General features: G+C 40.4%; 1 protein-coding gene across 1 annotated transcript; it reads left to right on the top strand.

Moving 5' to 3' along the window:
- Positions 1-7: 7 nt before the first annotated feature.
- On the top strand, positions 8-12,819 carry Acot13 (acyl-CoA thioesterase 13; the record flags this gene model as incomplete). The annotated part of the gene is made up of 3 exons (XM_042683843.1): positions 8-163; positions 9,033-9,217; positions 12,570-12,819. Coding segments are annotated over 3 exons (498 nt in total), but the record flags the coding sequence as incomplete, so codon positions are not given.
- Positions 12,820-12,956: the final 137 nt, after the last annotated feature.

Here is a 12,956-nt window from a genome sequence, read left to right as displayed (position 1 = left end):
CTTTTGACCCTCTACGCCCTTCTTCTTCCCGCGAACGGCGCAGGTGAAGTTCATTCCCTCCCGGAGCCCGGACGCTTGCAGTCCGTCCACCATGGCACAGAATATACGGGAACTTCTGAAGGTCATGATGAAATCTCCCGGCTTTGATAGAGTTTTGGAAAAGGTACTGGAGGCGAAGTCTGGAAAGAAGAGGAAGGCGAGCTCTGTGAATAAATGATCGCTGTCTAGATTCTGTTGGAATGCGCCCCAAGTCCCCATTAGCAAAGGTGGTTTCCCACTGCTTAACGGAGCCTCGGGTGTGTCGGGTTGAATTCGCGTTTTCTCTTAGGTAAAGTGTGGTGGTCAGTCGTGGAAACCCAAGTCGAGCCTTCCACGAGCGGGCAGGTAAAAAGTACGGCAACGCCTAAGCGCACGTCAGGGTTTTAGACGGCAGCGATGATCCGCTATGGAAAGTAGGAAAGCCCAGTACTTGGTAGCGTGAAAGAGAGGCGTCGCTCTGTGGAGGTTTGGGAGAGTTCACAAACGTATTCTAGCAGCTCCTGGAGAGGTAAGTCCTGGCCCTTGAATGGAAGCCAGGGCATTTGAGAGCTGCACTTGTAAGGTTTTGAGGTGTTTGGAGAACGTCATTTGCAGGGAGATACAAGTGCTGTTGAGTTAGGAAGACTCGGGTCTCTGTCCCCTGTCACCGGACCAAACTAAACCCAAAGGGTTAGGTGTCAAGGTCATTGTTAGAGGCTTTGTTGGAAGTATTGGTGGATAAGCATCCATGACAAAAGCGTACACTCAGTGGGTACACTCAAAAGGTACACTCAGTGTGGAGGAACTTCCCAAGAACTTTGAAAGTTTATTCTAATTAAGGAAGTGAGGGGTGGGGAACGGCGGTGGTGGCTCTTCCCTGTAATCCCGGGTACTCAGAAGTCAGAGTCACGGTTTGAAAGCAGTCTGGACAGGAAAATCGGGTGCGAGTCTTATTTCCAATTAACCAACTGTAAGCGGAGCTGTGCCCAAGTGGTAAAACACTGCAGAATACAGGGAAATTTGGAAGTGAAATTTAATATTGACCTAAAGTCATTCCTAAGTCTTTCTCCTGGAACACGCCTCTCAGGTTGTATTTTAACAGTGTGATAACTGTCATGGGCTGGGAAGGTAGCTCAGTGGTAGAGCGCTTGCCTTGCATGCCTGAGGCGCCCTGGGTTCGATTCCTCAGCACCACATAAGCAAAAAGAAAAAAGCCGGAAGTGGCGCTGTGGCTCAAGTGGTAGAGTGCTAGCCTTGAGTTGAAGAGCTGAGGGACAGCGCCCAGGCCGAGTTCTGGCCCCACGACCGGACCCAAAAAAAAAAAAAAAATTACTGTCATGGCTTTTCTGAAAAACAGGAATAATATTCAGACAGTTGTATCTGATATTCTCAGAAAGTTCTGTAAGATGCAGTAGCATATTATGTGACTTTTAGATGTATTATCTAAAAAAGGATGTAATGGCCTAGGAGAGAATTTGAATTCCATAAAAATTCTGTAGCAGGGATGGGGATGTAGCTCAGAGATAGCACATCTGCATAGCCCTAGGTTCCAGTTCCAGTCCATGCAAAAAAAAGAAGAAGAAGAACAAAAACCCACCTCTGTGGTCCCTTTAGAGCTTTCAGTCTAGTGCTTTCAGCAACTTAATAAATGTGTCCTGTATTTTTTTTTTTTTTTTTTTTGGTTGGCCATGGGGCTTGAACTCTGGGCCTGGGCACTGTCCCTCAGCTCTTAGCTCAAGGCGAGCGCTCTACCACTTGAGCTATAGCGCCACTTCCGGTTTTCTGGTGGTTTATTGGAGATAGGAGTCTCTCCTGCCAGGGCTGGCTTTGAACCGCGATCCTTAGATCTCATCCTCCTGAGTAGCTAGGATTACAGGTGTGAGCCACCAGCGCCCAGCTGTGTCCTGTATTTTTATTAGCTATGAATACCTAGTTAAAATTGTAATACTCTAGCATAGTGTGATGACAAATCCCTGTAATCCCAATACTTGGAAGGCTCTTAAGTTTGAGGTCGGCCCACATTACTTATTGAGACCTTGTTTCAAAAAAAACTATTGAATGTTTTCATACTTAATCATTTGAAATGAGAATTTTTTTGTGTCCAAACTGGCTTCAAACCACAACTCCCCTAACATCTACCACCTTCCAAATAGAATTACAGGCTTGAGCCACTACACCCAGCCCTGATGTGTTTTTTGTTTAGTTTTGTTTTTGTATCAGTACTGAGGCTTGAACTCAGAGTTTGGGTCCTGTCCCTTAGCCTTTTTTGGTCAAAGCTAATGCTCTAGCACTTGTGCCACAAGCCTTCCAGCATTTTTAGTGACTAACTGGCAATTAGAGTTTATGGACTTTCCTGCCTTGGCTGTCTGGGAACTACAATCCTCAAATCTCAGCCTTTGGAGTAGCTATGATTACAGGCATGAGCCATCAGCGTTTGGCCCAGCATTACTTTTTAGAAAGTGGAAGAGTTACATGATCTGAAGAGAAATCAGAGTATTGAATGCAGAGTTTTACAAATTGTTAAAACTCTAAATTGACATAAGGATGTGTACTGTCTCCTAAAATCATCTATGTTCTTACTACATTGCTCTTGCAAAGATGAGAAAGGGGTATTTCTGAATAAGAACCAGATTTTGAATTCTGTTGCTTCAGATCTACCATTACTAAATATAGGTAGTTGTCAAAGCAAAACTGTATTTTCTTCTTGGTTAAATGTGACAATTCTATCCTGAGTACTAACCTCTTAACAGGCTGTGTTTTTTTTGTGTGTGTGTGGGTGTTTTTTTGGGTGGGGGGGTGGGAGGGGGTGGAACTGTGGGGAGGAGTTGCTGGTCTGGGGCTTGTCAGGGCCTGGACACTATTCTTTTACTTTTTGCTTCCAGGCTGGTGCTCTACCACTTGAGCCACAGTTCTACTTCTGACTTTTTTGGGTGGTTAATTGAAGATAAAGTCTCATGGACTTTCCTGCATATGCTAACTTAAAACTGCAAACCTCGCGCCGGGCGCTGGTAGGTCACGCCTGCAATCCTAGCTACTCAGGAGGCTGAGATCTGAGGACCGCGGTTTGAAGCCAGTCCAGGCAGGAAAGTCCATGAGACGTTTATCTTCAATAAACCACCAGAAAATTAGAAGTGGTACTGTGGCTCAAGTGGTAGAACGTTAGCCTTGAGCTGAAGAGCTGAGGGACAGCACCCAAGCCCAGAGAGTTCAAGCCCTACCACCAAAACAACAAAAACAACAAAAAATCCTTCAATCCACAGATCTCAGCTTCCTGAGTAGCTAGGATTACAAGGGTGAGCCACCAGCTCCTTTCATAAATCTTGCTAAAAAATCATCTTTAAATTTGTCAAAAAATTAAATACTATAGACTATAAAGAAATACCAACCATAAACCAGGAAATAGTGGCTCATATCTATAATCCTAGCTACTTGAGAGGCTGAGGTTAGGAGGATTATGATCTGAGGACAGCATGGACAGGAAAGTTTTAAGACCCCTACTCCAATAGCCTGGCCATGGTAGTATGCACCTGAGAGCCTCACTATGTAACAAGCCGAGATTGGGCAATTTGGGCAAAAAAAGTCCATAAGACTCCATCTTTTTTTGGATGTGTGTGCTGGTCCTGAGACTTGAACTCAGGCCCTGGGTACTGTCCCTGAGCTTTTTTACTCAAGGCCGGTGCTCTACCATTTGAGTCACAGCTCTACTACTGCTTTTTGTAGTTAGGGATAATCTCATAGACCTTCCTGCCAGACTTTCCAGACTGGCTTTGAACCGTGATCTGCAGATCTCAGTTCCTGAGTAGCTATGATTACAGGTGTGACTCACCAGAACATGGCTTCATAAGAGTCCATCTTAATTGAAGGAACTGGATATAGCAGACTTTGCTTGTCATTCTGGCTACAGTTGGAAGCCAAAATAGGATAATCACTGTTTAGGCACATACCAAGAAGCAAAACCCTCACTCAAAAGTAACCAGCACAGGGCTGGGAAGGTGGCTCAGTGGTAGAGCACTTGCCTTGCATGCATGAGGCCCTGGGTTCAATTCCTCAGCACCACATAAGCAGAAAAAGCCAGAAGTGGCGCTGTGGCTCAAGTGTTAGAGCACTAGCCTTGAGCTAAAGAGCTGAGGGACAGTGTCCAGGCCCAGAGTTCAGGCCCCACAACTGGCAAAAAAAAAATAATTAAAAAAAAAAAAAAGTAACCAGCATAAAAAAAGTCTGGAGGACGACTAGATCACTGGTGACTGTAATTCTAGCTACTCAGGAGGCTGAGATCTGAGGGTTCTAGTTTGAAGCCAGCCCTGGAAGGAAAGTTCATGACATCTCCAACTAAGCACAGACACAAAGTGCAACTGTGGTGCAGGTGCTAAGAACAACTTTAAGCACCTGAGGCCCTAAGTTCAAGCTCTACTGGCACAACAAAGGTCTAGAGGTGTGGTTCAGCAGTAGAGCACCTGCCTAGCAAGTACAAGGCTCTGAATTCAAACCCTAGTGCCACCAAAATTTTTCTTGCCTGTTAAGAATTTATAACTTAAGCCAGGCGCTCGTGGCTCACGCCTGTAATCCTAGCTACACAGGAGGCTAAGATCTGAGGATGGCGGTTCAAAGCCAGCCCGGGAAGGAACCTCCATGAGACTCTTATGTCCAGTAACCCACCAGAAAACTGGAAGTGGTACTGTGGCTTAAGTGGTAGAGTGCTCGCCTTGAGTTGAAGAGCTAAGGGACAGCGCCTAGGCCCAGAGTTCAAGCCCTATGACTGACCAAAAAAAAAAAAAAAAAAAGAATTTATAACTTAGAAAAGTGAATTCTAAGTTTCATCAAAGGTACTAGAAGAAAAAATAAAGGAGTTGAGGTGAATAACTTCAGAAAACATTATGTATATAAATTCCCATTTTTAAATACATGGCTCAGTATTATTAGTTACATTCATATTGTTATACAACTGTCACCACTATCTTCATAACTTTATATGTTGCAAAACTGGAACTGAATTCCCACTAAATAGTAAATCCCATTCTTTAGTCCCCCCCCCCCCCCACAAGCAACTGCCATTCTACTTTGCATCCCTATGAACTGATTACCATAGATACCTATAATAAATGGAGGTGTGTGTCCTTGTTATAATAAGACTTTTGACTAATTCTAGATTTTAAAATGTTCAGTTTTATGCTTGTCATTGAAACAACTTCATAATAGCAAACAGACAAAAATAGTTAAAAGGTTAGACTTAATCTTATACTTATTAAAAGATTAGACTTAATTACGCTTATTAAAAACCACAAGAAGGCAGTGATATTCAAGTTTACCAACATGTTATACCAATAAAAATGATCAGATATGTTATTGGTCATTAAAATTGTTCAAAAATAAGAAATACACAAAAATGTAATGAGGCGAGATCTTTAGGTTTATGGGCAAACAATATCTTCACAGCACTATTTGTGATATGACAATCAGGAAATAAAACTTAAATGTCCAGTCACAAGAAAACTGGCAAAAGAAATCAGGACAGCTCCATGTGGAAAGGCCTTTAAAAGTCACATCTTTCAACTAACAGGAGTAAGTCATTATATGACGTGTCATATGAGTATTTTCGTGTGTGTGCAAATACTGAACAAAACTGAGCTCAGAGCCTCAAACTCTTGGTTGGCTTTTTCATTCAAGGCTGGTGCTCTAAGACTTGAGTCACAGCTCCACTTCCAGCTTTTGGGGGGCTAACTGGATTTAAGAGTCTCATGGACTTTTCTGCCTAGACTGGCTTTCATATCACAGACTCTTGAGTCACTAGGGTTTATAGGCATGAGCCACTGAGCCTGGCTTTATCATATTTATTTTTTATGACACATGCCATTATTTGTCAGGCACTAAATACATTGCTAATATAAACTCAACTGTTTTAAGTCAAAAGTTTAAAAAAAATCCCAATAGTCTGGAAAAGAATTTCATCTTATGAGTAGTGAAAATCTAATATGCTAAGAAGAGCTGTGGAGACAAATGGTCTTCTAGGGCACAAAACATAAAAACATGCTATTCATAGAAAAATGCAGATTACCAACAAAAAAAATCAGGACACAACACTATTATTAGTCTTGCAAATCAAACATGACATGATTTCCCCATCAGGTTGTAAAAATGAGCAGTATGCATTTCTGACGAGCAGTGAGAGAAAAGACATCATAGCTGCTGGAAAGCAATCTTAGGCAGTTCTCCTGCCTCGCCTTCCCAAGAAGAAGCGACTACAGGGGCACACCACTGCCTCCAGCTTAGTTTCTTTTTCTTGAGAATTTTTAAATGTCATCGGAGAGTATGTCACAAATAGTGACATTTCAATAAAAACCTGAGCAAGTTATGGGTCTTGAAGGAGAACAGTGTTAAATCCCCAAAACTTTACAATAGTACTTAACAGTGTGAAGAGGAACCCCAAAGATGCTAACAAGGGGGTTACTGGATAAGATGATTTCATACATGGCTTTGTAGTCTCTCTAAAAACATTTTGTAGCAGTACTAGGAAAGCAATCTACCAAAGCCATATCCCTACCCCAATCTTTTTTTTTTTTTTAACTTGTTTTTGTGCCAGTCCTGGGGCTTGAACTCAGGGTCTAGGTGCTGTCCCCTAGGTGCTCTTCCTCAAGGCTCCGCACTCTTCCACCTGAGGCCCATCCCTTATCTTGTGGTTTTGGTGAATTGGAGATAATAATCTCATGGAATCTTCACCCAGACTGGCTTGGAACCATGATGCTCTGAATTTATAGGATTACAAGTATGAGCCACTGGTGCCCAGCACAATGATTATAGTTTAATATTTCCTGCCCTCTCCCTCCCCCCAATACAGGAAAAGACTCCAAGCCTAGCCACTTTTGTTTTTCCACACAGATACTGGGACTTGAACTAATGGCCTGTTCTCATTTGGCTTTTTTTAATCAAGACTGACATCATTTGAACCATACCTCCACTTGTAGCCATTTTTAATCAGAATATAGCTCCCCATGAGCCTCTCACCAGTAAGACTACTTATTAACTATGGAAGGATGTACAGGACATTGTCATTGTTACACCAGCTTAATAATTGCTTTACTTAGGAGACATGAATTGGCAATACATTGCCATTTCTTCTGTCATGTCAGGCTAACATGCAAAGTTATCTTATTCCAGTTTTAAGTTAACATGTTCTGTGGTCCTTCCTTGGGGAAAAGGAAGAAAACAGTCTTTAAATCTATCCCTAGCTGCTCAGGAGGCTGAGATCTAAGGATCGCTGTTCAAAGCCAGCAGGGCAGCAAAGTCAGATTCATGTCCAGTAAACCGCCAGAAATGGAGCTTTTCCTCAAATGGTAGAACACCTAGCCTTGAGCAAAAAGCTCAGGGGCAGTGCCAATGCCCCTAGTTCAAGCCTCCATACTGGCATACACATACAAAAGATGAACTTTGTTCCTATTTGGTGTGTATTATTAGTTCATGGGGCCATCTTGTGGCTAAATCACATATTGCTACAGACAACCCAATTTTAACTTTTTTCCCCATTGATTTAACGCTATTGTATAACATGACAGTAATTGGGGGATGGTTTATATTATTTTGGTTTTGTTTCCTTCATGACCGTTGAAGAATAAACAGTGAATCTCAGTAGAGAACTCTGTCTCTATGTATCTAGAGACTTTATAAGTCAGTGGTTAGAAGGACAAAGAAGGTAGACCTAGATCTAAAAACTTAGCTCCTGTCACATAGGGGTGATCTTGACAATAAACGACTCTGAATTTATCAGGAAAATCAAAATTATCCCTGTCTTATTATACAATATGGTCATGCACCAATCACATAATGACATTTTGGTCAATGGACTGGATTGTACATACTATAGTGGTCCCATGAGTATATTATGTTGCTAAACATCCCTGTGGCCAATAAACACATAGCTGAAGACAAAACTGGAAGAACCTCCAAGAAAATTCACATACCCCTCAACAAGTTTTTTGTTTGTTTGTTGCCAATCCTGGGGCTTGAATTCAGGGCCTGGACACTGTCCCTGAGCTTCTTTTGCTTAAAGCTAACACTCTACCACTTTAGCCACAATGCCACTTCTGGCTTTCTCTGTTTATGTGGTAATAAGGAATCAAACTCAGGGCTTCATGCATGCTAGGCACTTACTCTACCACTAAGCCACATTCCCAGCCCAAGTTCCTAAAAAAGTTTGAAAACACAGGCCATCACTGAAAGGCTATAAAACAGTATTGTTCATGGTGTTAGCTTTCAAGCGAATCTGTGATTGAAAAAACAAGCATGTCACCATGGACATATTCCTGAAAGTACTTCTGAAGAAGCTTAATTCTAACTCAATAATAAATTTCTGCCTGCCTGTTTTTTCAAGTTGTTTTCAACTACTCAAAAATTAAGTCATTTAGAAAATTACTTTTCTTGTGCAAAAATTAGGAACCCAAATTAGACGTATATATGGCTTACTAAGAGATGACAGAGAGGGGCGGTTAGCACTTGCCTAGCCAGCTCAAGGCCCTGGGTTCAGTTCTCCAAGTCAGGGATCAGTGGCTTAGTTGGTACAAAATGTCCAAGGAGACATGGAGAGATGCCTGGTGTTGGACATAACTGAAAAACTGAATTCCGCAGGAATAGAGATTAGCAAAAACTATTGTTTCCCTAAATATTCCCCTTTAAAAATAATCTACTACTAGGCATTGGTGATTTGCACTACTTGGGAGGCTGAGATATGAGTATCACACAGTTCAAAGCCAGCTGGGGCAGAAAAATCTGTAACACTTTATCTTCAGTTAACTACCAAAAAGATGGTACAGCACTAGCTTTGGGCAAAAAAGTTCAGCCACAGTGCCCAGGATTGGTACATGCGTGCACGCACACATGCATATAACAACAAAAATCTAGCAAGTTAATTGAATTTCTGAATCAACTTTTGGGGGAAATTCAGTTTCATCCAATGATTGCTTTCAATGGACTGTTTGAATTTTTTCTAATGACTGAACTAATTATTATTATTTTTTTACATTTAGGTGACTGTTGTCTCTGCTGCTCCTGAAAAACTAGTTTGTGAAATGAAAGTAGAAGAACAGCACACTAATAAGCTTGGTACTCTCCACGGTGGTCTGACAGCAACCTTAATAGATTCCATATCAACCATGGCTCTGATGTGCACGGAAAGAGGAGCACCAGGAGTCAGTGTTGACATGAACATAACGTATGTATCCAAGCCATATCCAACATAGCGCTAAACATTTCATAACTTCAAACAAAGCTAAATATTAGTGAAGCATGGGATCCAATTAGCTGCTTATTCTTAAATACAGCTATAAATCTATAGCCATATGCCTTGGCTTTCAAACCTAGAAGTAAAACAGTTCTAATTATAGTCACTGGCCGGGCACCAGTGGCTCACGCCTGTACTCTTAGCTACTCAGGAGGCTGAGATCTGAGAATCATGGTTCAAAGCCAGCCTGGGCAAGACCGTGGGACTCCTATCTCCAATAAACCACCAGAAAACTGGAAGTGGCGCTGTAGTTCAAGTGGTAGATGCTCACCTTGAGCTGAAGAGCTGAGGGACAGTACCCAGGCCCACAGTTCAAGCCCTATTACTGACCAAAAAAAAAAAAAAGTCACCCCTCCATATCTGTGGGTGATTGGTTCTAAGACCCCACTCAAAATATGAATGTTGACTCCCTCCCATATGGGAGTAAAATGGCATATATATATATATGTGTATATATACCATTATATATATGTACCTGTACATATATGTATATATGCCATATATATGCATATTTATGTGTGTGTGTGTGTGTGTGTGTGTGTGTGTGTGTGTGTATATATATCCTATACATTCTCTCCTGTATTCTTTTTGTGGTGCTGTTTCTAGAGCTTGAACTTAGGACCTGGATGCTATCCCTTAGCTTTGTCACTCAAGGCTGGTGCTCTACCATTTGACCCATTTTTCAGCTTTTTGGTGATAAGATAGGAGATAAAATTCTCATGAACATTGGCTTCACTGCCCTATTGTTAGTAACTCAAATTTAAGGCATGTTGCCAAAACATTGGCCACCAAGAGCTGCCTAAATTTCAAAATTTGATAAACTGAACAGACATGGTCTAGAGGAGTTTCAGGTTATAGATATCTCAAAACTAAATGTTTCACAATGGAGGGGGTAACAATGTTCAAGAGGAAGTGTACTCATAACCTCACTCATGTAACTGTAACCCTCTGTATAGTAGCTTTACAATAAAAAAAAAAAAAGTAGGCTTAAATCTTCATAGAATTCACAAACTTTATAGACCATGATAATGACTAATTGCCTTGTGAAGGTTAAAATGTGTTTGTGACTTTAACTAAGTATCACTATTCCACAATACTGTGAAATTTATGTAATAACCTAATCTCAATTGAAAAAAATAGAAAAAGAAAAGTGAAAGAAGGGGTGGGTTAGAAGTGACAATGTTGTCAGACACATTGTATTCATATACTGTTTTGTAGAATGGGTAACTTCTTTGTACAACTACTTAAAGATAATAAAAAATTTAAAAGTTAAAAAAAAAAAAAGAAACAAAACACAAGAAAAAAAATAAAAATAAAGAAAAGCATTCTATTACTAAAAAAAAAAAAAAAAAAAACTAAATGTTTCAGTCTCTAAACATCTCATGTGCTAGACACCACTCAGGATACCATATTTACTCCTGCATGTTTTTTCTACGCTAGGATTGAACCAAGAGCCGCTTGCAAGCACCCAACCACTGAGCTATACTCCAAGCCCCATATTAAATCTTATATTACATAAGTAGAACTTGTCTTCCACAGAATATGACTTGGATTAAAAAAAAAAAAAAGTTACAAGGGCCGGAAAGTTGGCTCAGTGGTAGAGTGCTTCGATTCCTTAGCACCACATAAGCAGAAAAACCCAGAAGTGGCACTGTGGCTCAAGTGATAGAGCGCTAGCCTTGAGCTGAAGAGCTGAGGGACAGAGCCCAGGCCCCAGAGTTCAGGCCTATGACTGACAAAAAAAAAAAAATTATGAGTTCCAAAATAACAAAAGAGGAAATTCTAGGATAAGAATACTATTGACTAAGTGGCAGCTTCCAGATCCCCTAATTTAGCAGTTTCTCATTTATGAACAAGGAACTGCTGGCTTTCTTTACATTCATTTAATAGCTAATAGCTAAGTTCTTTACTTTTTTTTTTTTTGTCAGTGGTAGGGCTTGAACTCTGGGCCTAAGCACTGTCCTTCAGCTCTTCAGCTCAAGGCTAGCGCTCTACCACTTGAGCTACAGCGCCACTTCTGGTTTTCTGGTGGTTTATTGGAGATAAAGAGTTTCACAGACTTTCCTGCCCAGGCTGGCTTTGAACCGCAATACTCAGATCTCAGCCTCCTGAGTAGGATTACAGGCGTGAGCCACTTAAGTTGACTTATAAAAAAAGTAGGGGAAATAGTGAAAAGTAGCCAAAAAGCTTAGACATAGCACTTTCATTTTTTTAGACTGAAGTACATGAATTTAAATCAGTCTGTTCTTTTCAGCATTAAAGTCTGAACTTTCTTTTACCTCCCAGACATACTTAAGTCTTATTTTGAATTTGACTAAATTATTTAACTTTTCAAAGGTCCTTGCTTTATAATAAAAGACATTAAACTTGGTAAAGAAATTTCTATTTAGAACATTGTTTTTATCCCCAGCTTTAAGATTGTTACAAAAAAACAACTAAAAAACTCTTGGAAGCTCACACCTAAAATCCTAGCTACTCAGGATTTTAGGACTGTTGTTCAAAGCCAGCCCAGGCAGAAAAGTCCACGAGACTGTTATCTCCAGTTAAAAAAAAAAAAAAAAGCTGGAAGTAGAGGTGTAACTCAAGTGGCAGAATGCCAGCCTTGAGTGAAAAATCCGAGGTTGCCCTGAATTCAAGCCCCAGAACCAACACACACACACACAAACAAGGAATAATATGGGGGGGAGAGAACAGTTCCCCATATCCATAGGTTCTACACCCACAAAACCAACTTCAGTTGGAAAATGTCTTTAACTTCTAACATGTGCAACCTTTCCTTTCATTATTCCCTAAAATGATGCACTCTAACTTACATAGTATTTACATCCTATTATGTATTTTAACTAATCTAGAGATGATGTAAAGTATATAGCAGGGTTGGAATAGGTTGTTTAAATTGTACAGAAAAAAAGTCATGAATTTTGGTACCAGAAGGTGTACTAGGACTAATCCCCCAGGGATACCAAGACACAACTTTTCCTACCACAATTCTAAGGACTTCATATTCATTACTTGTTCTTCTAATGTCATTTTAGTGAAGTCTAAACATTGATAAGACAGAAACACCAAGAGATACTTCACTTAGGAAGTAGATTAAATTGTTATGAGAAAAGAAACACTATTGATAAGGGATGGATGAGAGCAAAACCAACCATTCAAATATGATAGGAAAGCTTGTCATTATTCTTAAATTATAGGAATAAACTACATAGGAAAATGATTGAGTTTATCATAACCTTCCCTTTTAAAAGCTTTCCATTAACCATAAATATTTCCTTTCAAGGTACATGTCACCTGCTAAAATAGGAGAAGAAGTAGTGATTACAGCACATATTCTGAAGCAAGGAAGAACACTTGCATTTGCCTCTGTAGATTTGACTAACAAGGCCACAGGAAAACTAATAGCACAAGGCCGACATACAAAACACCTGGGAAACTGAGAAAAACAGCAGAATGACTTAAAGTGAACATTAAGTACAAATTTTGAACAAGTTTAAAAATAAAAGAACAAAAATATTTTCTTGGGCTGGGAATGTGACTTAGTGGTAGTAGAGTGCTTGCCTAGCATGCATGAAGCTCTGGATTCGACTCCTCAGTACAACATATACAGAAAAAGCTGGAAGTGGAGCTGTGGCTCAAGTAGTATAATGACAGCCTTGAGCGAAAAAAA

Source organism: Dipodomys spectabilis, unplaced genomic scaffold (genome assembly GCF_019054845.1).
Source record: "Dipodomys spectabilis isolate Male_0828 unplaced genomic scaffold, ASM1905484v1 ptg000085l, whole genome shotgun sequence".
NCBI lineage: Eukaryota > Metazoa > Chordata > Mammalia > Rodentia > Heteromyidae > Dipodomys > Dipodomys spectabilis.
This window is presented reverse-complemented; position numbering and strand designations above follow the sequence as displayed.